The sequence below is a fragment of the Struthio camelus genome, chromosome W, assembly GCF_040807025.1.
Source record: "Struthio camelus isolate bStrCam1 chromosome W, bStrCam1.hap1, whole genome shotgun sequence".
NCBI classification, from domain to species: domain Eukaryota; kingdom Metazoa; phylum Chordata; class Aves; order Struthioniformes; family Struthionidae; genus Struthio; species Struthio camelus.
The window spans coordinates 640,964-667,930 of NC_090981.1; the positions used below are offsets into that span (position 1 = coordinate 640,964).

General features: G+C 41.7%; 1 protein-coding gene across 5 annotated transcripts in view; it reads left to right on the forward strand.

The window, feature by feature from the left end:
• The first annotated feature begins 4,630 nt into the window (after positions 1-4,630).
• LOC104140391 (UV excision repair protein RAD23 homolog B-like) overlaps positions 4,631-26,967 on the forward strand; it is a 42,214-nt gene continuing 19,877 nt past the window's right edge. For 2 of the 5 annotated variants that reach the window (XR_011137447.1, XM_068925556.1), the window contains exons 1-4: positions 4,631-4,900; positions 18,250-18,331; positions 20,505-20,584; positions 22,771-23,006. Coding sequence is in view for 4 of the 5 variants with exons in the window: in XM_068925556.1 (XP_068781657.1) it covers positions 4,835-4,900; positions 18,250-18,331; positions 20,505-20,584; positions 22,771-23,006 (464 nt within the window). In the remaining variant the exon portion in view is untranslated. Of the gene's footprint in view, positions 4,901-5,074; positions 5,451-6,305; positions 6,475-18,249; positions 18,332-20,504; positions 20,585-22,770; positions 23,007-26,967 lie in introns of those variants that run through there. The other 3 variants (XM_068925558.1, XM_068925557.1, XM_068925559.1) reach the window with 3 other exon arrangements.

Consider the following 26,967-nt stretch of genomic DNA (forward strand, 5'->3'; position numbering starts at 1 on the left):
CCAGCTCTTGCAGTCTTTCTTCATAGGAGAGGTGCTCCAGCCCTCTAATCATCCTGGTAGCCCTCCGCTGGACTCTCTCCAGGAGTGCCATGTCTCTCTTGTACTGGGGAGCCCAGAACTGGACACAGGACTCCAGGTGAGGCCTCACCAGGGCTGAGTAGAGGGGCAGGATCACCTCCCTCGACCTGCTGGCAACACTCTGCCTAATGCACCCTAGGATCCCATTGGCCTTCTTGGCCACAAGGGCACACTGCTGGCTCATGCTTAACTTGTTGTCCACCAGGACTCCCAGGTCCTTCTCTGCAGAGCTATTTTCCAGCAGGTCAACCCCCAGCCTGTACTGGTGCATGGGATTATTCCTGCCTAGGTGCAGGACCTTGCACTTGCCTTTGTTGAACTTCAGGAGGTTCCTCTCCGCCCACCTCTCCAGCCTGCCCAGGTCCCTCTGAATGGCAGCACAGTCTTCTGGTGTGTCAGCCACTCCTCCCAGTTTAGTATCATCAGCAAACTTGCTGAGGGTGCACTCTGTCCCTTCCTCCAGGTCATTGATGAATATATTGAACAAGACTGGACCCAGGACTGACCCCTGGGGGACACCACTAGCCACAGGCCTCCAACTTGACTCTGCGCCATTCACCACAACCCTCTGAGCTCGGCCATCCAGCCAGTTCTCAAGCCACCTCACTGTCCACTCATCTAGCCCGCACTTCCTGAGCTTGCCTAGGAGGGTGTGATGGGAGACAGTGTCAAAAGCCTTGCTGAAGTCCAGAAAGACAACATCCACTGCTCTGCCCTCATCTACCCAGCCAGTCATTCCGTCATAGAAGGCTATCAGATTGGTCAAGCATGATTTCCCTTTGGTGAAGCCATGCTGACTACTCCTGATCACCTTCTTGTCCTCCAGATGCTTAGTGATGACCTTCAAGGGGAGCTGTTCCATCACCTTTCCAGGGATGGAGGTGAGGCTGACAGGCCTGTAGTTCCCTGGCTCCTCCTTCTTGCCCTTTTTGAAGACTGCCGTGACATTGGCTTTCTTCCAGTCCTCAGGCACCTCTCCTGATTGCCATGACCTTTCAAAGATGATGGAGAGTGGCCTAGCGATAACATCTGCCAGCTCCCTCAGCACTCGTGGATGCATCCCATCGGGGCCCATGGATTTGTGGATGTCAAGTTTGGACAAAAGATCTCTAACCTGATCCTCCTCCACCAAGGGAGAGTCTTCCTTTCTCCAGCCTTCCTCTCTTTTCTCCAAGGTCTGGAATTCCTCAGGACTGGCCTTAGCAGTGAAGACGGAAGCAAAGAAGGCATTCAATAACTGTGCCTTCTCTGTATCCTTTGTCACCAGGGCACCCGCCCCATTCAGCAGCGGGCCCACGTTTTCCCTAGTCTTCCTTTTGCTATTGATGTATTTGAAGAAGGCCTTCTTGTTGTCCTTGACATCCCTTGCCAGATTTAATTCCAACTGGGCCTTAGCCTTCCTTGTCGCATCCCTGCACACTCTGACAACGTCCCTGTATTCCTCCCAAGTGGCCTGGCCCCTTTTCCACATTCTGTACACTTCCTTCTTCTGCTGGAGTTTTGCCAGCAGTTCCTTGCTCATCCATGCAGGTCTCCTGCCCGCTTTGCTGGACTTCTTCCTCAGAGGGATGCACTGATCCTGAGCCTGGAGGAAGTGACGCTTGAATATTAACCAGCTCTCTTGGACCCCTCTTCCTTCTAGGGCCCTACCCCAGGAGATTCCCCTAAGTAGGTCCCTGAAGAGGCCAAAGTCTGCTCTCCTGAAGTCCAGGGTTGCAATCCTACTCATTGCCCTGCTCCCTCCTCGCAAGATCCTGAACTCCACCATCTCATGGTGGGCTTTAAACTAGGTATGTCACAGGGTTGGAGATCACAGCCTGTACTTAAGTGAGGGAATGGAGAACAGGGTAGAAAGTACATGGGTGATAGGAGCAAGGGAAACCTCAGGAAGGATAAAACAGGGTGATGGGGGGGTGGCAACTTCCAGTGCCTGCACACAAATGTGGGCAGCCTAGGTAACAAACAAGAGGAGAAAGTGGTTGCAGAACTATGACATCATTGGAGTTAGCAAGCCAGGAGAATTTTTGGAGGGTGTCAGAGAATTTGTTAACATAGTTGCTGGATGGGCTGAATGCAGTGATGCTCTCCTGGATCTACGACCCATGAACAAGGAAGAATTGGTTGGGGATGTGCTAATCAATGGCAGCCTTGGCTATAGCAACCACAAAATAGTGGAGTTGAAGATCCTGGGTGGAATGAACAAGGTGAGTAGCAAAGTACAGACCCTGGACTTCAGGAGAGCAGACCAGCTTATTCAGGAAACTGGTAGGTGGGATTGTGTGTGAGTCAGCTTTGAAGGGCAAAGGAGCTCAAGAGAGCTGGCAGGTCTTTAAGGGCAACCTCTTCCAAGCACAAGAATGGTCCATCCCAGTACTCAGCAAAATGAGTAGACATATCAGGAGATGGGCTTGGCTAAACAAGGGGTGCATGACTGAGCTCCAATACAAAAAGGATGTATACGGGAGGTGGAAGTGAGGACAGGCTACAAAGGAGGACTATAGAAACATTGCCTGGGCATGAAGAGATGATGTTAGGAAAACCAAAGCCCAACTAGATTTGAAGCTGGCAAGGGATATAAAGGGCAACAAGAATAGTCAGCGGTACGTCAGCAGTAAAAGAATAAACAAGGAAAAATGTGGGCCCACTCCTGATTGGGGCAGATGATTTAGTGACAGGGGGTGCAGATAATGCTGAGGTACTCAATGCCTTCTTTGCCTTGGTCTTCAGCCACAAGGTCTCCCAGGCCCCTGTGCTTAGAGATAGGGTTCAAGGAGGAGAGGAACTACCAGTGGTGGTAAAAGATCAACTCAGGGATCTCTTGAGAGAACTCAATCCATGCATGTCCATGAGACCAGATGGGATGCATCTCAGAGTGCTAAGAGAACTGGCTGATATTATTACAAGGCCACTCCCTATCATCTCTGAAAGGTTGTGGAGATCAGGGGAGGTCCTTGATAACTGGAGAAAGGCAAATGTTGCACCCATCTTCATAAAGGACGGGAAGGGAAATCTGGGCACTACAGGCTGGTCAGTCTCACTTTGTTCCCTGGGAAAATCATGGAGCAAGTCCTCTTGGGAAGCTATTTCTGGGCACATAAATGTGAATGGGAATAGTCATCCATGCTTGACCAATCCAATGTCATTTCATTATGGAAGGTATAGATCTGTGGATGAGAAGAGCAGTGGATGATGTCTACCTTGACTTTAGGAAGGATTTTGATACCATCTTCCATAGCATCCTTGTATCCATGTTGGAATGTCATGGTCTAGATGGGTGGACTACTAGATGGGTGAAAAATTGGTTGGATGATTGGGCTCAAAGGGTAGTGGTTAATGAGTCGTACTCTACCTGGAGGCCAGTTACAGGTGGAGTACTGCAGGGGGGGGTCTATCCTAGCACTTGTCCTGTTTAACATCTTTATCAATGACCTGGTAGAGGTGACAGAATGCACCCCATAAAATTTGTGGATGACACCAAACTCAGGGTTTGCAGTTGATACTCTCGAGTGTAGGGCTGCCATCCAGAGGGATCTAGACAGACTGGAGGAATGGGCTAACAGGAACCTCATGAAATTCAACAAGGACAAATGCCAAGTCCTGCACCTGGGATGGGAGAACACAGGCTGGGGACTGACTGGCTGGGGAGCAACTCTGCTGAAGAGGACCTGGAAGACAGTAAGGTAAACATGGGTCAGCAGTGTGCCCTGGCAGTGATGAAGGCTAACAGTATCCTGGGCTGTATCAAGAGGAACATAGCCAGTAGACTGAGGGAAGTGATTATCCCCCTCTACTAAGCACTTGTTAGACTGCATCTAGACTGTGTCTGGTTTTGGGATCCCCCAATACAAGAAAGATGTTGATCAACTTGAGTGAGTTCAGTGGAGGCCAAGATGGTCAGGGGGCTGGAGCACTTGTCCTATGAGAAGAAGCTGAGGCAACTGGACTTGTTCAGCCTGGAGAAGAGAAGGCTTCAGGGGGACCTAATAGCCCCCCAATACCTATGAGGAGGTCATCAAGAAGATGGAGCCAGGCTCTTTACAACAGTGCATAGCAGGAGGATGAAACAACAGGCATAAACTGAAATGGGGGGGGGGGTTCTGACTGTACATAAGGAAAAAATTTGTCAGTGTGAGGTTAATTAAGCATTGGAACAGGGGCCCAGAGAGGTTGTGCAGTCTCCATCCTTGGAGGTTTTCAGGACCTGACTGGACAAAGCCCTGAGCAACCTGGTCAGACCTCATAGCTGACCCTGCTTTGAGCAGGAGGTTGGACTAGAGATCCCCTGAGGTCCCTTCCAACCTGAATGATTCTGTGATAACAGCAAAAATAGACAAGACACAAAGTGGCTACTAACTTTATCTTCAGAGAGGGTGTGTGTTTGCTTGCATATGTTCATACTTATGTGCATGCTCCTCTCATACCCTTCTTTCCACACTGTCATCCATCTTCTTCCTTTGCTGCTTGCGCACGCGTCCTTCCTTCTTATTCCCTTTCCCTTTCCTTCTAGTCCCCGAACAGTGCCCATCGCCTGCTGTTCCTTCCCCCTTGCTTTCATACGCGGAACCTGTGCGCGCGTCCTTTTTCGCTCTTCCCCTCCTCCCTCCTTTCCGGGGCGGTGAATGCGACTCCAGGCCTAGGAGTGAGCGGCGACAAGCATAGGCTGAGCTTTTGCTACTTATCTGTCTTTATTCTTTTTCTTTCTCCCGCTTCTGGGACGCACGGGAGCAGCGAGTGTGAAGGGTGCTCCCCCACCGCCATGCAGATCACACTGAAAACGCTGCAGCAGCAGACTTTCAAGATCGACATTGACCCCGAGGAGACGGTGCGGGGGGGGGGGGGGCGGGGGGGGAGTGCTCGTGCTCTGTTCTTTCCTTCACTCCGGCTGCAGGCGCCACACCTTCCATTCCCGGAAAAGGGGGTGGGGGCACCTACCCCTTTCTCGCTAGGGGTTGGCAGACAGGGATGAGAAGCAAAGGTGGAGGGGGGCTTCCAGTGTGTGTGTCCAGTTCTCCCTAACTCCTCTCTGTACTTCCCTTCCTCATTTGGTTGGAGGAAGTGTGTGTGGCAGGTAGAGGATAGCATGAATTGTACCTTTTTCTTTGGAGGAGGAGGGCAAAGAGAACTATAGGGAGTTATAACCTTTTCTCTCAGTAGCATGTGTGTGTACATAGGAGTGGATAATGGGCATAAATTATAACCTCTGCTGGTTTGTATAAGGAGTACTGGCAGTGGGTCATGGCCTTTTGGAGAGGGAGTATAGGGGAGGGAAGGAAACAGGGGAAGTTGCAGGATTCTTTCTGCAGAAGTGTATATTGAAGAGGGGCTGATGGTTGTTTGCCCTTAGATGTGCTTGTGCTTCCCTACTGGATGAGGTAGGTGTGTACTGGGAGCAGGATGCCTGTATCTGAGGAAGGTGGGCGACTGTTGGGAGGCTTTTTTGTTTAGCCTACAATGTGGACTGTAATAATTACTCTGTCCTTGTGGGGTGAGAAGGTGCGTTTGAGATTCTGCTAGCCACTTTGAGGTGTGTATTGGTAGCTCCTGCTCAGCAGGTGTTTGGGCATGTGGTAGGATTTGTAATAGAATCAGTTTCTCTCCTTGATGTAAGTTACAGTGACTATGCAATTCTGTAAGGAGAGAAGAGACGCTGTTTGCAGGTGTGTGTTTCTCTGCTGGTGCTTGGAGTTTGTTGAAAAGTCCTCAGGCAAATATAGTCATATTGAGATGGGAAGAAGGGCCTTCAGTATGCTTTCAAGTTTGGAAAGTGCCTTACAACTCCCCCTGAGGAATACAGATACTTGTCTCTTGCAGGCAAGTCTGATATTCCTGCTGTCTTCCTTTGAGAGATTTGGTGAGCGTAGCTTTTGGAGGTGTGTTTGCAACAGCCTCTTATGTTACATCTGGGCTGTGAAACTATGAAAGGCCTTTACTTTTCTACTGCTGTTCCGAAGGTTGTTTACCTTCCTCTATCTCAAAAACATAATAAAGGGAGGGCAATTAAAGTCAGGTTGCAGAATTTCTTGAATCTGGACAGTGTGACTGAGGGAGATTGAATGTCTAACTGAAGTATGTGTTAGAGTCCTTCAGGGATTTAAAACACCAGTCTTTAATCTCCACTGAGAAGGCTTTCTTTCATTTTTTTCTGCTGGTTCTGATATTAAGTAAGGTCCTGGGAAATATGAGCAAGGACAGGACTGAGGGAATGTTTGTCAATCAAATAAGCTCTCTAGTTTGAGACAGAAAAATGTATTGGCTAGAAGTTAGAGTATGGGGAAAATAGAAAGCATTTTCTAGTTTATAAATATAATTTCTCCAGTGGTTCAGTAACTGAACAAAGAATGTTCTCCAGTAAATTCGGGGCTTGGCTTGGAATCATAATGACAGTAGGGAATACAGGTAAGATTTGAGGAGTGTTTTGTGTTAGTATGTATGACGATGCCTTGATCTTACTAATTCTAGATCTGTGGGTGTAAAAAGTGCATTTAAAATTCCTTGAGGTGCTAATTAGAAATTAAAGGATAAACTCTTTGGAGGAAAATGTTGAAAATATTAGAAGTACAACTTATTAAAAAGCAAAGCATCTTCTTGAGTCCTCCGCTTAAAAACTAAATTTGTTTAAATTGCTGGATCTTTTAAAATGGCCCTTGTTAGCTTTATCTTTCAAAACTATTTGCTTGGATGTTCTCTTTTATTCTTGTTTTGAAAAAGGTTCTTTGTAGCTAATTGTACTAGTGCCCTAGACTAAATTTGTGACTTCTGTTGAGTATGTTAGCTTCTGGGAGTTCAGAAAGCATTGTGTTTAGTTGTACTGTACTTGTGTGCTCTGCTGCTAGAGGAAGGCTTGTTTACTTGGAGCTCTGCCCTATACTGTGACATGGCCAAATCTGATTTAGTTGCAATAGGCCCAGGGAACTTGTTGCTCTGAAATTGGCTTCTGTTTCTAGTAATTTCTGTCCTTATTCTTACTACAAATTGAATTTAAACAGACTTGATGTTGTAGTGCAAAGTAATATCTTACTGAACCAGCAGTTCAGGCTTGTTGCTCAAAACTCATCAGTGGTATGGAAAATATTGAAGCATGTTGCTTCATATTTACATGTATCTTTCACTGAGAATATAATTAAGTAGCTATAATCCTTGTAATAGCTTTTACACAAATAACTGATTGTCTATTTTATCAAGTGGCTGGACTTTATAATTCAGAACCTGCACTTAATATTAGTGTGACTTTAGGTTTTGTTTACTTGTGTTTTAAAGTATTGGTATGCTGAGCATTTGCACTTAATGCTAGACTTGAAGCATGAACTGTTCTGTGTTTGTGAAAGTGCTAGATGGAGATGGTAGAATACCTGAACTGATATAATATGTGGTTTAAGAGAATTCTAGTCAAAGGCCCTGTTATTTGAGAAGCAAACCTCATTAACTATGAAATGGAGAAAATGTGTCAGACATGTCCTGATTTTGACATTTTTGAGAAAACTTGTGAAGCAAGTGTATGGGAATCAACATTGTACTCGTGCTCTGTATAGAAGATGGAGTTACCAGTTGGAATTATATTAGTGTTTTGAACAGAGTAGTTGAGCACTTCATAATGCATTCAAACTTGGCCAGAATAAGTTAAAGCCTTTATTTATGTCGGTTCTCTTGTTTATTGGCTCTCTACAAAACACTGAGTGCATTAGGCTGTGTGTTAGAAATATGTAATATGCACTGTCTGATGCAGATCTGTGTAGCTACATCTCTTGATTGAGGTGAGTGATTACGTTATTTCTCACTGTGGGTTTCTAAGCCTAGTGCTGCTGGGAATGCCTTTTTGGAGCTGCAGTTACTATTATGTTGGCATGAAACATGCTTTAATAAAGCTGTAATCTCAGCAAATATTCTGAACTTCCTTATCAAGTTTATCAAGTGAAAATAAGTATGTTATTTCATTTTCAGTTTAACTGTGCTGTTAACCTAAACATCTCGATTGTCCAGAGAGGTGCAAGGAATATGCAGGATGTCCTTAGTCCTCTGACAATTTCTAGTTGATGTAATATGGGCTCTCATATTTCACTGTTCTGCCACAATGTTTAAACACCTAGGAAATGCTTGCTTATTTAAAACTTCATTATGGAAGTTTGAAAATAACTTCTGGATGATCTAGTGTATCCTTGTTTTATTGTTAAATGTATACATCCAAAAATCCCAGTACACATAATGTCCTTCTGGTGCTGGAGGATGTTGCATTTTAGGTTGACAAATTTAACTTGGGTACTAACCTAAGCTGTACTAAGTAGCTGGGGAGTGTGTTCCAGCAAAAAGAAATTGTGCAAATGGAGCAGGTTCCAAAGAGGTTGTAATAATGGAAAAAGTAAGGAATAGCACATGTTTGGGTTTTGTAGCAAAACAGAGGAAAGAAATAATATAATTTTGGAGGAGATTTTTTGGAGAAGAAACAGCTCTAGCAGAGAGCATGTATTTCCTGATGTGTAGGGAACATAAGTGATATTTCAATTGGGTAATAAAGGTGCACAGAATTCAATTAAAATCCAATAAACTAGAGAGGTGCTTCTTAGGATGGAGTTATTCATATGTATGGGGAGGAATATCCTAAAGTAACAAGTTACTTAAATAAAAGGATCTCTGAAAAAGATTAGTGATAAATTACTGAATTGAAGGTTAAACTGAAGCTATTGTTTGGGTGGCTGGTGTACTATTTATGAACCCATGTGAATGTTTGATCAGTTTCACCAGTTTGTATCTCTTCAGTACTTTAAGATCTTTGCTAAAGCACCTAATTTAAAAAAATGTGGAAAGGGCATGCAATTTTAAGACATACTTTGCATCCTTTCTCATTTTATTTGGGGTAAGAAAAAGATTTATGGAAAGAAATTATAGTTTGTAGTAAGATCTGCCTAGTGATACCTGGGAAGCTTTAAGAAATATATACTGCAGGCTTCTGTTACAAACATACCTACTGACCTAGCAGCGTTTAACTGAAACAAAAGTGTTAACATAATTCTACATATAGCTTCACGGATTATATAGCCTAGAAGAAAGTGAAAATCCTTTTTCGTAAGTGTCAAACTCAGTCTCTAAAAACACATAAAAATAATTGTTTTAGGATTTGTTCTGACTGCCTATGTCTGTCAGAAGAGTTGACTTTTGAAACAGTTTTGTGATAGCCAGAGTATTGCTTTGTTCAATAATGGAGAGATTTGACCTTATGAAGCTTCTAACTTGTGAGGGACTATGAAATTATTCTTTTATTTTTCTTAAATACCTTTGTGGCCACCTCCCTCCTAAGTGCGCTTCGGTATTAGTTTCTATAGCAGTAGTCTCTGAGAAGAGAATTATTTTTTGTGTTTCCCTGATAACTAATATTCTCAGTGGTTAATTAGAGGAAAAGTATTCTCATGATCCTGCGCAGAATTCAGACCTATGCTTCTAGGCTAGAAGACATGTTCCTATGTCGTTAATTTCTGATATTTTTCTTTTAGTGCTTGTTTCATTTTCTGCTAGGTATCTTGCTCCTCTTCTAGAAGATAGTTATGTTGCTCCTTTATCTGCTAGGCTTTTTGTATACTATCAGAGAAGCTGAGAAATTGAAGGGCCTGTAGTCTGCTGCTTGAGATTTGATAGGTGACTCTTCAAAAGTGGCAGCTTCAGAGACAGATTAAACTGTCAGGTAGCATGACAGATGGCACAATAAACCCTGAATACAAATATATGGGTTGTGTGTGCTAACAGATTGTTCTGTACATAATTGTGCCTTATTTAAAGCTTATTTTGCAGCTATAATCAGCATCTAAAGAAATCTGTCCTTTGTACAGATAATCGAACATACTAGAAGATGGTACCTTTGGAATCTTGAGAGGAGGAAGGTATATGCTATTTAAGGACTGCTATGACCTAAAACAGAGCATGTTACTTTTTACAAACTTATTGCTGCCCACCTGCATACAAGGACATAATTTACTAGCAAGTGTTTTGCATGCAATTTCACTATATTTCTAAAGTATCACAAACATTTTTAAAGGAAAACTTATAGGAAAAGATAAACATATAGGAATACAAGAAGTACCTGCCAATGTCTTCTCCCATCAAAGAAGATTGCTTCTTTGGTCACTGTTGCTGACAGGATACTTGGTTACTTTAAGTGGGCTCAGTCAAAGAAATCACTTTCTGCTTTACAGGATCATAGAATCGTTGAGGTTGGAAGGCATCTCTGAAGATCGTCTAGTCCACCCCCCCCCCTGCTCAAAGCAGGGTCAACTAGAGCAGGTTGCTCAGGGCCTGGTCCAGTTGGGTTTTGAATATATCCAAGGATGGAGATTCTACAGCCTCTCTGGGCAACCTGTGCCAGTCTTTGACTACCCTCAGAAAAACAAATTGTTTCTTATATTTAAGTGGAATCTCCTGTATTCTAATTTGTGCCCATTGCCTCTTGTCCTGTCGGTGGATACCACTGAGAAGAGTCTGGCTAAGTCTTCTTTACACCTGCCCATCAAGTATTTATACACATTGATAAGATTCCCCCCTGAGCCTTCTTTTCTCCAGGCTAAACAATCCCAGCTCTCTTAGCCTCTCCTCGTATAACAGATGCTCCAACCCCTTAATCATCTTCATGGCTCTTTTATGAACTCGCTCCAGCAGGTCCATGTCTGTCTTGTAGTGGGGAGCCTAGAACTGAACACAGTACTCCAGATGTAGCCTAACCAGTGCTGAGTAGAGGGGAAGGATCACCTCCTTCCACCTTCTAGCAAAACTCTGCCTAATGCAGCCCTGGATGTTGTTGGCCTTCTTTGCCACAAGGGCACATTGCTGGCTCCTGTTCAACTTGTTGTCCACCAGGACCCCCAGGTCTCTTTCTGCAAAGCTGCTTTCCAGTTGGTCTGCATTGGCTAATTCCTCCCCAAGTGCAGGACTTGGCATTTCCCTTTGTGGAACTTCATGAGGTTCCTGTTGGCCCATTTCTCCAGCCTGTTGAGGTCCCTCTGAATGGCAGCACAACCCTCTGGTGTATCAGCCACTCCTCCCAGTTTTATATCATCTGCAAACTTGCTGAGGGTGCACTCTGTCCCATCGTCAAGGTCATTAATGAAGGCATTTAAACAGTATTGGCCACAGTATTGACCCCTGGGGGAAACCACTAGTGACTAGTCTCCTGCTGAGCCCAGCAGTTCAGCCAGTTTTCAGTTGACCTCACTATCCATTATTCGCATCCATACTTCATCAGTTTGTGTATGAGAATGTTATGGGCGACAGTGTTGAAAGCCTTAATGAATTTGAGATGAACAATATCTGCTGCTCATCCACCAAGCCAGTCATCTCATCGAAGGCAATTGCATTGGTTAAGCACAATTCCCCCTTCATAAATCCATGCTGACTACTTGTGACCACAAGGTGAGAAAGAATGGGTCGGATACCAGCATAGAGAGACACTCAGGGTTCATGAGGGGTTAAACAGGATAGATTTAATAAAGGACATGTACGCCAAGCTGCATGGGGAGCCCCGGGAACCACGAGGAGGGGTTGCCGATGGGAGGCTGCTGGACGCACAGGTCAGATGCCCAGGTGGGACTCACTCTGTGTATCCCAAGGGCCCCTTTTATCTGTAGAACAATTTCCTTATCTCAGCTGTGCTAACCTTGAGTAGCTACCAGCCAGGAAGCAGCTAGACATTGTTGACAAAATGGAATATGCATGCCTGGCCCTGATGGGAATTCGGTCAGTGTGCAGAGAGCACACTCTGGGTCTGCTATCAGTCACCTGACTCCTCACCAGCTCTTCTGCAGGTGTTCTCACTCCACTACTCCCAATCACCTTCTAGTCCTTCATGTGTTTGGAAATGGTTTCCCGGATTACTTGCTCCATCACCTTTCCAGGGATTGAGGTGAGGCTGAAGGGCCTGTAGTTCCCTGGATCTGCCTTCTTGCCCTTTTTGAAGATAGGAGTGACATTTGCTTTCTTCCAGGCCTCAGGAATCTCTCCTGATTGCCATGACCTTTCACAGATAATTGAGAGTGGCCTTGGAATGACATCGGCCAGCTCCCTCAGCACTTATGGGTGCATCCTGTCAGGGCCCATGGACTTGTGGGTGTCCAGTGTGTTTAAATGTTTGTTAACCTGATCCTCTTTCACCTAGGTCTTCCTTGCTTTGGACTTTCCCACTGATCTCAGGGTCCTGGGATTCCTGAGGGCCAGGCTTACCAGTGAAGACAGAGGCAAAGAAGGCATTCAGTACCTCTGCCTTTTCTGTGTCCTTTGTCACCAGGGCCCCTGCCCCATTTAATAGTGGGCCCACATTTTCCTTAGTCTTCCTTTTGCTGCTGATATACTTGTGTCATGTTTTAGGTCAGGGTAGACTAAACATGTGCATTAATTACTATGTAATAATTGGATCCATGTGAAGGAGTTTGGGTGTTTATCGCCTCTGTGAAAGTGATTAATAATGCAAAGAACACTACAAATTTACAGAGAATTGGTTATCTCTACTTCCCCTTTCCTCACTGACTGGAGCAACAGTTGTCAGTAGTCAGGAGGAGCAGGGTGCTGAGTGTGTTGGTTCCGGCTGTACGAGCTTGGTCCCAGGTGTCTCTGGAGGTCCTCCACAGTCAGGTGTCCCCAAAGGTAGATTCGTGTCACTCCCCTTCGGGCTGAAGTGGATGAGATTTATGAGGTGGAGAGCACCAGATTGATCTTTACTGGTTGGTGGACTGCTCCAAGCTGTTGCTCATTGATTGGTGTAGCGAGTTGCCATGCAAATATTCTCATATAAGTTTGGTTCTGCTATTTCTGCCAATTATGTGTTTTTTCATAGTGCCTGCCTAATTGTGCTCTAACAAAAGTTAGATCCCTAATTGTGCTCTAACAAAAGTTAGCGCTGTGTACTCAACTATGCAGACTACCATTCTAGATGGAGCCTAGCATACCCCTGCTAAATTAACTGGCTGACATAACCATGGGGAGAACTGGGCAACACTTAGCATCATCTGCTCCATGCAAGCTTTCTTTAGGATGCCAAACTGGTTTGTAGAGTTAGGGTCCTGTGTTTCTTTAGAAAGCCTCATTTTCTCAGTTAGGAACTGATCAGCTATGGCTCTGCTAGCCAGTGTGCTGCTTCCCTTCTTGATGGTATTGTGTTCAGTAAAGGCAATGAATAATAGGGAGAGTTGCAAGCCTTAATTTATAGGGAGCAGAAGAGAAACAACTTGTTTTGAGTGTGATCCATTGTATTGTGTGTGTACTGTTTGTGTACGCTGTGTGAATCAATGCTAATCCTTAAAGGTGTGTTGTCTGTGGAGTCTGGGTTCCCTTTATTCTGATAAGAATTTATTACAGGGGAAGAAAAATGGGACTCCTTGAGGACTAAAATATATTTTTGAAGCCAGTTTACATAAAGTGAAGCTAGGTAGGCTGGAGGTTTGGCTTGTGGATGTGCATTTTTTGAGGAAAAACTGTCATAATGTTGTAGATGCCATGAAGTTGCCTATACATCTTTAAATTGGCTTTTCAAAATCACCAGATCAACTTTCTGGGATTGTCTACCAGAATTTAATTTTCACTTAACCGTGGCCTGTGGAATTGCTGAAGTCCTGAGAGATAATCTTCTAGATGCTTAAAGACCTAACTTGCTAGGGGCACATTTGATTGCAGATGACTGAAATAGTTTAACGCATTGCTTGCTGCCTTCAGCAATTTGTCACTGCCCACTAACTAGAAGGTACTGCCACTGTTCCAAAGGGAACAGAAGAAATGCAAGTGCTCCTCTTCTGTTTCCCTGAAAATAGGGCTTTTGCACTTTAGATTAAACCAGGTTAATTTGGGTTTAATGTGGCTGACTTTACATAAAAGTGGATTATGTATGTATGTATACTTATATGTATGGTCTTCTGTTGACTGACTTAAGGGAGTGGATAACCTCTCATTAGTGGGTGCTAAGTCTTCAGTCACTCTATCTAGATCTGTAAGAGGAAATTTAACTGTGTCCTAACATGTTGTCAGCAAAGTCATTGTATCAGATGTGACCCTTATAGTTTTTATTCTAGTAATTAGTGTTATATCCTTTGCAGGTAGAATGCTGGCTTGATAGGCTAGGCAGCAGTAAAAGCCAAAGGAGGTGACAGTTGCAAAAACTATTTGTAACAGAAGTGTGTCTTGAAATTCTCCTTCTAATAGCAGAATAACGCTGGTATCTGTAGCACAATGCAATCTAGTGTAAATACGAAATATAGGAGATAAGAGCTGGCTTAAGTAGAATTTTTTTGTTTGCCATTTTGAGTAGATAGAACATTTAAGTGATGCCTTTGGGATGTTATTGAGATTCTTTTATCTAAATTGGTTTTCTGTATAATACAGTTCAATGCATGTTTAAAAATATATTTTCTGGAAGTTACTTGAATATCTTTCTCTATATCCAGTTTTATAGGAACATGTTGAACTATTTCAGAATTCCTTAATTCATAATTAAGGGCTCGCCACATGTTAAGTTACTGTCAATCAGCAGAACACATTCTCAGTGAATGGCAACAATTTAGCTTTAAACCTCAGTGAAAGGCTATATGAATGAAAGGGTTAAGTTGATGGTACTTACTTTGCCTTTGCAAATGGCAGCATGTGCACATAGTCAGTTAGCAAGTTGCTGTAAATTAGCTGAGTCATGTTAAGCTTGGTGACTCAGTCTTGTGCCAAAGCCTTAAGTTTGATTTAGACATATGTAATCTCATTGTCAGTTGTCCATATTTGAGGACTGGAATTGTTTATTTGTGTGACTGCAACGCAGGAAAGGGAGGGTCGGATACTGGTGTAGAGAGACACTCAAGGTTCCTGAGGAGTTAAACAGGATAGATTTAATAAAGGACTTACTTACACTCCAAGCTGCACAGGGAGCCCTGGGGACTGCATGGAGGGGTCAATGGGAGGCTGCTGGATGCGTGGGTTGGATGCCCAGGCAGGATTCACCTCATTTTATCCTAAGGGTCCCTTTTATCTTCTAGAACTATTTCCTTATCTCAGCTGTGCTAACCTTGGGTAGCTACCAGCCAGGAAGCAGCTAGACATTGCTGACAAAACAGAATATGCATGTCCGGCCCTGATGGGAATTTGGTCAGTGTGTAGTTTCACACTCTGGGGCTGCTATCACGTACTCTGCCAGTCACTGACTCCTCACCAGATCTTCTGCAGGTGTTCTCTCTACAATTTGAATTTAGTGTATGGTCTGTTCTTAAACTGATTTACATGTATTGTAATTTCTGAAAATGCAGAAGACCAGTGTTGGTCACTATAGTGTTCTTGTCTCTAGTGTATTAATTTTATTTTTGAGTTCCTGTTAGAAGCCGATCATGACCTCATGACCACATTGTTTGTATTTTATAGCTTGCTCTAATCAAAGAGTATATCAGTTCTTTGGTGAGCAAGTGTGTAGTTTGATTCTGCATACAGTACTTCTGTTAAAGTGGCTTTTGTGATTTTTCAGAACTTTTTTTTTTTTTAACTTTGCATGCACTTTGCCTGCTAATAAAGTCAAAGGGGTTGTTTTCCTGTTAAAGCTTTATTTGTGAGAGTAGGGTTTGCTTTTGTTACTAGTAGAAAGAGTGTGTAATCTGAAATAAAACTCAAACAACAAAACATGAGGAAGATAAAAGTCAATAGACACCTGAGTATAGTAGCCTAAGGGCAGTAACAATGAAACAAGCTACAGTTTTCTCCATCAAAATGCATCAAACCTACTGATCACATTTACAATATTTAGTATATATTTGTAACAAATTATAGCCACTGATTAGAAAAGAGGAACTATGAGGCATAATTTTGGACCACTTAGCATAAGTGTGTATATATATATATATATATATGAATAAATATACATATATATATGAATAGACAGTCTATGTTAAAAGGTAGGCATTTTAAAACACAACATATTTTAATTCTGAGTCATTCAGGGATTGATTTGTCTGAATGGAAGTAGGGCATTTTTAGGGGCTGCCTCATGCATCTAATTCTTTAAAAATCAAAGAACTTGCTTGATCATATATCTATGACCTAAGTGAATTTTTCAATGGTAAGGTGAATGTTTGTCAGCCTTAGATAGTAATTGAGAAGGAATTCACATTTCAGATTTTCAATTTTCAAGGAAAGACTTTTTTTGAACTTTTAAAAAATGTAAATTCAGTGATAGAACTGACTTTTTTTCCCCAAGTAATTGCACAAAATGCTAATGCTATCAGCAAATCACTAGTATTAAAGCAGGAAGTACTCTAGCTTTACTAAAGTCAAATGAAAGGCTATAAGCTGCTGTCAGTTTTGCAGTAGAAATGCAACTGGCTAGCTGGCTGCTGTTTTTTTTTTTTTAACAAAAAAAAAAGCTTTTGGCAGGTCCTGGGGCAGCATGTCTAATAGTAATGCAAGCATTTTCCTTTCTCCAGCTTCTAAGAAAAAAAGGGTTGGCTCTTGATTTGAATGTTTTCTCATACACACTAAAGCTCAGTCTTCTGTATCCATGTGTGGCTAGTAATTTAATCATCTAAACCAGATGTAAGCTTACAGAGGAGGCTTGATTCTGTAGGCCAGCCTTTGCTAGGTAGTGTAACCTGGTGCAACAAGCACTCCATTTCACGTCATTGTTGCAAAAATGGAACACTGCTCCTTCATGAACGTCACAGAACTACCTTTAAGACTTCCAAATTCTATGCAAAGGATTAGCCTGGGGGAGACTGATAAAGTAACTTAAAAGTATTTCATGTAAAACTTGAAAGGGGTGGGGGAAGAAGATGGAGGGTAGTGGACTAAATTGGAGGGAAAAGGGCAAAGACACTGAAAACTAAGGTAGAAGAGGTCAGTTACAGAAGAATGAAGTGAAAGCAGGAAACATGACTGATATATGGCAAATGGGTGACAGCTTTTACTTGGGTTGAAATGTTGGACTTTGTAGTATGCAGTGAAAATTTACTGTCTGGAAGTATTATTTCAGTACACTTACTATTTGAGCAGCCCTAATAGTGAGCTGCTGCTTTAACAAAAATAACAAAAATGATATTACTACAGCTACATGTGACATAAGTAGTTGTCAGTCCAATTAGGCTGTCAAGATGAATGTGTTTTGATATGCTTAACTGTTTTAATAGGTATGTATGTGCTTTTCAGCCACAATAGGTATGTTTCACAAAGTATGAATTTCCAAGCCTTCTCTGAAAAAAACCTCTAGAACATGGAGTTAGTTTGGATGCATGTGTGACACTTGGCTTGGTTGCCCATATTTCAAATATATTGGGAGTGTCTGTGAACTGTCAAGGAGTAAGAAGAATACATGTGAAATGTTCTGTCAGTTTTTCTTAAAACATGTGATTTCAAATGCATCAATATGAAAACTCTTATGTGATATCCTTTGCTCAGAATGTTATTATGCAGTGTTACTTGAGACCATAGATTCATAGCAACTAATGCAGTGGCATTTGAACTATTTTTTGTGGTCCTCTGGAAGTAGAGGTTACTTCTAAATTGTCTGTGATAGGCAATTAAGTAAAGCAAAATGTTCCCATGTGTAGGCTTAAACTTCCTATGCAAGGCTGCACAAATTAGGGAGGAGGAAAAGTTGAAAATCACTGATCTAAAATGAACTGAATAATTTACCTTATGTCATAGCACATCAAGGCTTCTAGTAACTCCAGTGAGTGAAGTGAAATTTTAGTGGTGACCTTACAGAAAACACAGACATTCTATGGATAAGCACTGTGAAGAAGAAAACTGTCAGTTATATATTGCATGTGTACCCTTTGTATTCAGAAGAGCAACATTAGGGAAATGGCTCAGTGGGTAGAAGCATTTTTCTGCTTCACTACTTTTCATTGAATCATAAACCTGTACTTAATGTTTGTCATGGAGTAGTTGCAATGTGAAGTACTGTATCTGTAATTTGATTAGGCAGAAGATAAATTATTTGGGGAGGAAAAATACTGCTCTGGGAATAAGTTGGAAAGAGAACTTTGGCAGTATAGTTTACTTGATGTAATTCAGACACATGACTGAAATACTGCTTATTCTTATAAATAGTATTCTTAATTCTTTTATGTTCTTATATCTTATAAGCAACTATGATTTATAGTTGCTACTTGGCTAAAACAAATGTTTGCTTAGGTTTGACTTGTGAAGCTATTTTTTATTATTAAGATCATTTCTATACTTTAGGTGAAGGCATTGAAAGAGAAGATTGAATCAGAAAAGGGGAAAGATGCTTTTCCAGCAGCTGGCCAAAAACTAATTTATGCAGGTAGGTAATGGATCCTCTAAAGATACTATGTCTGAATCTACCATATATTTTTCTCTGTTTTCTTTCCCATTGACCTCTTAAGATCAGTATTACTCTGATTTGAGTTTTAAGTGATGAAATGCAAACAAACAAACAACCTTGTTGACAAGGGGTGCTCTTAATAGTGCATCAGATTTTTTTTTCTCCATACTCCAATGAATACTTTTTGTTTGTTTTCTCTGATTTCTACATCATCTTTCATCAGCTCTATTCCTGGGTAGCATATGCTATGTTAAGTGGGAATAGCTATCATTACAAGAAACTAAGGCTTAAGCAGATCAAATTTAATCTTTTTGGTGAACTCTTGTCTTCTGGACATATACCAGAGAAACTGAACAAAACATTCTTCTACTTACCTCCAGAATTAAAAATCAGCTAATTTCTTTTGGACTTGCTCTATTCAGTCAGCTGATGGTGGGGGAGGGGGAATGTTGCTAGAAAGAAGGACTTGTAATACTTCTAAGCTGTCATTAACAAATCTGCTAGAAACATGTGTCACATACTAGTGAAAAGCAAGCTATGTCAAATAAAATGTGAAGACTTAATTATTTTCTTTGTACTAAGGCACTTTGAAACCTTAGACAGTATTTGTGATAATCTTCTATGTGATTGGTCCATTCTGGCATTAACATACAGATATGTTTTTTTTCTTGCTTAATTGCTGGAAGCAGAAGACATTGTCTAAAGATTCACAATACCCCTACTGCTTTTTTTCTCTCAAGACATACTTGAAAGAAGTTGTGGTTATCTCTTAGCTCCTCAAATATGCTGATTTAAAATTTTTATGCTTTGATAGAATTGTGTGTGAGGCTCTGAGTCAATCTGATAAAGTATATACCATTTGCTAGTAAAGACATTTGTTTATAAAAAAGATTATGCGATTCAGAAAGCAAGAGTGGATTTGTGGTTTGGGATCTGTATTACCGTAGCACCTAGAAACACAGAGTGATGTGGGCAGAGAAAATAGAATGCTCGTATATATGCATTATAAAAGCTCCTTCCCCAAAGTGCTTATAAACTAGATTAATTATGTAGGCTCTAAGTCAGATATTGCACCATGCGTTACCATTATTGATCATTTGGAGTATTTGACCTACAAGGCCATAGTGGAGCCAGCAGAGAGTAAGACAGCTACCTCATTTGTGTTCCAAGTGCCATGCTGTGTGTACCTGCTTCAGCTCCTTACAATCAGCAGCACAAAGATGTGTTCTACTAGTTATAGGTAAATGGCTTATTACACATTCAGCTAATATTTTAGCCTTTGTTAACTATAAATTGATAAAATTGCAGAGTTGTAAGCTTGTTTCAAGCAGTTGAATTCATGCTGATGCAAGGGTCCAGACTCTTCTCCGTGGTGCCCAGCAACAGGACAAGAGGCAGCGGGTACAAACTGAAACACAGGCAGTTCCATCTGAGAATGAGGAAAAAGCTCTTTCCTGTGAGGGTGACTGAGCACTGGCACAGGTTGCCCAGAGATGTTGTGGAGTCTCCATCCTTGGAGATATTCAAAACCCGCCTGGACATGATCCTGGGAAATATGCTCTAGAGGACCCTGCTTGAGCAGGGAGGTTGGACTAGATGATCTCCAGAGGTCCCTTCCAACCTCAACTATTCTGTTCTGTGATTCTGTGAACTCTGGATCATTTCCTGAATTTGAAAAGCTAACAGAAGAGAATAACTCAGAAGAGGTATGAAGCAGGCAGGATATTGAGTTTTTTCCTCTGTCTTAAGCATATAGACAGATTTAAATTATTCAACTCACCCTACTCTCTTCTGAAGGGTTTTTTCCTCTATATTACTTGAACCTCTATGATGAAGGTCCAACAAATCTTTTCCTAGAGTTGACAATTGTATTTTAAATAATCTGAAGTCTATTTGACACTTGGCAAGGTGTCAAGTATTCTATTGAAATCGAGAGAGTTGCTTTCAAGTAATTAGTGTCATGGAAGTTACAGGAGGAAAGTTATTTGGAACTCTACTGCTAGAGCTTAATAGCTAAAATGCTTTTCTTTGGATCATGAATATTCATGTCTGCATAAATCCAGTTCTTAGCTATTTTGGAACTGTTTGCATGAATGAATTCCAGGATCATCTAATGATTTGTTAAATGATTTGCATTTGTCTAATTTGCTAGGTAAAATTCTTAATGATGATACTCCTCTTAAAGAATATAAAATAGATGAGAAGAACTTTGTGGTGGTTATGGTGACAAAAGTGAGTAGTTCTTTATTGAAAAGAAAATTGCATTCATCTTTTTTTTTCAATGATATGAATGGTTGTATATGGATATGTACCCTTAAAACCAATGGAAATCGATTATCTGAAAGTTGTGGTTAACAGTGAAATGTTTGTGGGAATTGATTTGAAATATTGCTTAGCTATCCTGGTCTCCTTAAGTTGATCACTGCTGTGCTGGATGTTTATACCCGAGAAAATATCCACTTCAATTGCTGTTGGGCAGTGGTTGACTTTGATTTTACTGTCTTTCCTTCCTTTGGCTTACAGTCCTATGTTCTATTCTTCCTATGATTTTTTTCTTAAAAGGAAGAAGAGAACCTAGGTAGTTTGTTATTAAATCATCCTCTACAAAAATCCCTATAGTCTCCCACTGTTGGTTTTCAAAATTCACGGCTCTGTTTCTTGTGCCAACCTCAACAGCCTAAACCAAAAGAAGAAAGAAATGTGCAAAGCAACAGACCTGTGAGTTTTGAATGACAGTTGTGGCAAACTAGAGGGCATGACTGTGACACTGCCAGAGGGGACATACTGACAATAATCTGGTGACTGGCCTTGGGGTCTGAATAAAATTCTGGCTTTGTCTCCATCTTGAGGCCATGAGGCAAATGAGAGTTACAGGCCCTTTAACTCTAAAATTTCTTCTTAACAAAGGGAACCAGTAGTCCAACTGTCCATCAGTTCAGTTCAATATTGGCTTATTAGATTCTTCACACTCATCTTATGTACACCCATCATCAAATTCTTACTGAAGAAATTGGTGTTCTGGTCTATGGTTTGCCCCTTGAAGAGATATATCAGTGGAAGTAAACACGTGTAGATTGGATTTCAGAGCATTTTTTTCTTATAGCATAAGAAATATATATTGTTTGAAAACTTGCTAAATGCACTACTTCTTATCTTACAGAGGGCCTATGTTTTGGAGTTAGTTCTTCTATGTCATGGTCCTGTGTGTGACATGAGGAAACTGGGGTACTCCTTGAGTTGAGGTCAGGCCCTCTGCAGTGCACATATTTCTGTGCATGTTAAGTCTTTAAACTTAGTTTTCCTTTTATTGACTCATCCCCAGCCACAATACACCCACCAACTCTTTCCTGTGCTCAGAACTACTTATGTGTCTGAAGCTTTTTTGTGAACACTTCTTAAAATCATCTTTATGTCTCTCTGGCTGGTGGAAATTTGCCATTCTCAGCCACTTTGTCCTCCTTTTAGACAAAAAGGAGGAAATACCTTTTTCCTAGTTCAAGTAAATGGATTGTCCCAAAGTGATTCATCTTGAATAAGCAGTTGTGTGTAACTAAAACTCAACTACTGTGCTTGTTCAGGCAGAGATGTGACTCAGCCTTGCCAGCCCCTAATGCATATAGACAGAGGCTCACAACAATACAGCTTTCAAATAGTCAATTCCATACCCTGAACCAGAAGTTATATGCCATTCTGCAAAGCATAGTTTATATGCAACAGGCTTAATATTGTATTCAAGTGGATTTCATGTTTCTAATAGATGTGAAGATGAAATTAAAATTATATGCTTGTATTAGTAAATCTAGGCTTGTTGCTGTCAACTTGATAGTTAATCCCTGATTCTGCTGGATTTTGGTGATCACTACATAACTCAAGTATGTTTGACATTATTTACGAAATAATGCAAAGACTACATGAATAAAACTGTGGGTTAAGGTGTGTGGGTGGGTTCCCCTGTCCAGAAAACAGCATTCATAATGAAATGTGATTTCTCCCATTCAGGTTTTTTCAAATTTTCATGGTAAGAAATCCTTATGCTTGTTACACTTCTCAACTGTCTTTTTGACAACTATTTTAAAGTTTCCTCTACAGAAAATGTCTGCTTTTATAAAACACAAGACGGTATTCACATTTAGAGTATTGCATTCTATAAAAATTTAGAGTTTATATTTTACTTCATATTTAAATAGTTCTGAATGCTTAGGTGTCTAAGTAAATACCCGAGTGGCACTATAAAATGCCTATTGAAACATAAGACACTGAAGATGTAGATTTTATACCTTCATAATATTTCTAGGATTTGCTAGATGTTGAAGCTGCTGTTCTAAGCATAAATGGTCTTTACAGAACATAGTCAATACATTGCCTTCAAAGTATTGGTTTAGGAACTTTGTGCTCTGAATGCTCTTGTTCTCATACAGCCCAAACCAGCAGCTGCACCAACACAATCACTGGCAACAACTCAGCAATCAAATGCTATCACCACTGTTAGCTCTACAATGGCAGCTGCAGCTCCCACATCAGTCCCTGCTCCAGCTCCTGTCTCTACCACTCCAACATCAGCTGCAGTTGCTTGTGAACCTATACCTGTAAGTGCCCCTAAAGAAGAGAAACCATCTGAGACACCAGCTGTTCTCGGTCCATCATCAACTGGCAGGTATGAATGAGCCTCCCAGAAGGGTTTCTGTGTTTATTTCCTCTTGTTTCTGGTTTTGGTTTTAAAAATAAGTTCTCCATTGTAATATTAGTTCAGATTTTTTATTTACCTATTTTTCCCCCTAAATGTAATGTCTGTCTATGGCTCAAATATAATGTTATTATGGGTAATAAGCCCCCCACCCCAGAAGTATGACCTTGTGATTAAACTTACATAGCTGGCAGTCAAGTAATACAGGACGTAATCTACTCTCCTTGGGCATGTCGTGGAGTTGTTGTGACTCAACTTTTTTTTTTTCTTTTAAACTGAGGCTATTTTGCTATGCCTGCATGATAAACTGATGTTTATGAAGCTCTTCAAGACTTTAAATGGGTGTGTTGTCCCATCCTGTCTTGTTTCCCTTTCCCCCCCCACACACTTTTTTTTTTAAGATCTGATTTTGTTTTGAATCACGCTGGTCAGATTTGATACACGTGATGTAGTAAGTTCTTATTCCAATAAGAATCCCCTCTCTTCTGGAAAGAGATAAAATTAAAGGATCTACAGTGTATACACTTTTGATGGAATTCAACTTTGAACCAAAAGGTAGGATACAGTATTGCTCTTAATCATAGAGTATCTTAAAGCTACGAGACTATTCATCATAAACAATCCTTGGCCCTTCTGTAAGTGGTTCTGGTGGTTAGGATGGCTTGTGGTCTCGGCTCTCAGAGTTCAAAAAAATCAAGCGCAAGTTTGCAGTTGCATCTCTGGTTAATACTCTACCCTTTGCTCGTTTGAAGTTGCTTGAGGATTGCATAGGATTTAAAAGAAAAAATAGTTGGCTATAACTTCATGGCCCTTGGAGTGTTGCATAACTTTAGGTCTTAATTCTCCATATACAGGCTTATAATTATTTGTGTACTATTTATGTGAATGCTGTTGCACAAGACATGATTTTTTGAAGTAATAGTATTTAAATAACATCCAATATGGGTTTATTTTGGGAATGGGGAAACAAAGCTTGGCACTGATGGAAATGTTGGCACTGATTTCTTGCAATAAATACCCCTAATTATAGATGTAATCTTGCTTTTCTAGAAAATTAACAACTATTTTGAACTAGTAAAGTATAGAATACAAATGAAGCTTATCAACAGAATAACTTGCATTTTTTTAACTTAGTATTTTGTGCTGCTCAGTTTGTCCAATAAGTTTAAAGAATAGATGAAATCTTTTAAGTTAAAATGGTGCTTTCTGTTTCTTGTACACATGGGCTATAAAGTTGTAAAATTGCAGTAAAAGGAGTCTTGATGTAAATATTAATTCTAATAGGAACCAAAGGAGTAAACTGACAAATACAATATGATACCTTATTTGATTGTAGCAGGTACTGTTTGTTTCTGATGTGCTTGATCAGTTAAATAACTACTATTTGAAGGCTGGATAAAGTTTTCTGGGCTTGATCAGGAAAGCTGGTATTTTATTTCTTCTTTTCAAGCCTTTGTTTTTGTTGTTGTTTTTTTTTCCTTTTGTAGTTCTACTAAATCTTGACAGTGATAAATATTAGTGGAGTATTCTTGCTGGAACTTTTTTTTTTTTCTTGCGTTAAAATTGCATGTATGTAAATGGGTTGTTGGGGTTTTTAATGGCATCTTTTAAAAGTTGATCCAGATAAATGGTGATCTTTCACTTGTAATTTGTGTATTTGTGAATTTTAACTTATCTTGTTAAAGTATGATGCTGAGACTTTAAAACGTGCTTGGCACTGGCGTGCTTTGATTTTCATTGAGGTCAGTCTGAGTTACATTGTCGGTTTTGGGGAAATGGTTAGGGACAGAATTCTGCTTTTGGAAATCCATCTTGTTCTCCCACCATTAAACATTCAAGCAAGATGATACTCCTGGAACAGATGAGTAGTAGTATATGAATGTGTATTGGGTATAAATGACAGAGTTTAAGTAGCAAGTGACTTCAGTGGTGACCAGTGTGGGAGTAGGCTATGAACTACCCAATGCCAGTCACAGCCGGTTCCAGTCAGCTTTGAAACCAATGTAAGCAACCCACTGCATGCCAAAACTTCAGCCAAACAGAGGAGCACATGGTGCCTCTGCTCAGACATATGTAAGAAAGAGCAGTAGCTACCAGGGGCAGGAGACATGCAGAGGAGATGCTCTTAGAGATATGCTACTTGAGGATGCAGTGGGAGACGCACTCATTGAAGGAGGCACTCCATGCCAAAGTGGATACAATGAGGTTGCTCAGGACCATGCCCAGTTGGGTTTTGAATATCTCCAAGGATGGAGACGCCACAACCTCTCTGGGCAACCTGTTCCAGTGATTGACCACCCCCAGTGATTGACCACCCTCAGAAAAAAAAGGCTTTTTTTCTTATGTTTAAGTGGAATCTCCAGTATTTCAACTTGTGACCATTGCCTCTTGTCTTTTCACTTGGCACCACTGAGAAGAGTCTGGCTCTGTGCTGCCCTGTGTCCCCCCTCCTCCCATCAAAAAAGACAGGTACTTATATACATTGATAAGATCCTCCTTGAGCTTTCTCTTCTCCAGGCTGAACAGTCCCAGCTCTCTCAGCCTCTCCTCATATGTCAGAGACTCCAATTCCTTAACCATCTTCATGGTCCTTTGCTGGACTCATTCAAAAATGTCCATGTCTTTTTTCATACTGAGGAGCCTAGAACTGGACACAGCGCTCCAGATGTTGCCTCCCTAGTGCTGAGTAGAGGGGAAGGATGACCTCCCTCAACCTGCTGGCAACACTTCCTAATGCAGCCCAGGATGCTGTTGGTCGTCTTTGCTGCAAGGGCATGTTGCTGGCTACTGTTCAACTTGTTGTCCACCAGGACACCCAGGTTCTTTTCTGCAAAGCTGCTAGTCAACCCCCAGCCTGTACTGGTGCATGGGGTTATTCCTGCCTAGGTGCAGGACCCTGCACTTGCCTTTGTTGAACTTCAGGAGGTTCCTCTCCGTCCATCTCTCCAGCCTGTCCAGGTCCCTCTCAATGGCAGCACAGTCTTCTGGTGTGTCAGCCACTCCCCCCAGTTTAGTATCATCAGCAAACTTGCTGAGGGTGCACTCTGTCCCTTCCTCCAGGTCGTTGATGAATACATTGAACAAGACTGGACCCAGGGCTGACCCTGGGGGACACTGCTAGCTACAGGCCTCCAACTAGACTCTGCGCCACTGACCACAACCCTCTGAGCTCTGCCATCCAGCCAGTTCTCAATCCACCTCACTGTCCACTCATCTAACCTGTACTTCATCAGCTTGTCTATGAGGTTGTTATGGGAAACCATGCTGACTACTCCCAGTCACTTTCTTGTCCTTAATATGTTTCCAAATAGGTTCTAGGATTATTTGCTCCATCACCTTCCCAGGAATCAAGGTGAGCCTGACTGGCCTGGAGTTCCCTGGATCCTCCTTCTTGAATATAGGAGTGACATTTGCTTTCTTCCAGGCCTCAGGAATCTCTCCTGATTGCCATGATCTTTCATAGATAATTGGGAGTGGCCGTGGAATGACATCAGCCAGCTCCCTCAGCACTTGTGGGTGCATCTCATCGGGCCCTATAGACTTGTGTCTGTCCGGTGTGTTTAAATGTTTGTTAACCTGATCCTCTTCCCCCTGAAGGTAAGTCTTCCTTGCTGCAGGCTTTCCCACTGGTCTCAGGGGCCAGGGATTCCTGAAGGCAAATCTTCCCATTAGTGGGCAAGGTGAAGAAGTCATTGAGTAATTTGGCCTTTTCCATGTCCTTTGTCACCAGGGCCCCTGCCCCAGTTCAGCAGCAGGCCTTTATTTTCCCTACTCTGCCTTTTGCTGCTGATGGACCTGTAGAAACCTTTCTTGTTGCCCTTGACTTCCCTTACCAGATTCAACCCCAGGTAGGCTTTGGCTTTCCTAACCCCATCCCTGCATAATTGAACAGTGTCTCTATATTCCTCCTGGGTCACCTGTCCCTGCTTCC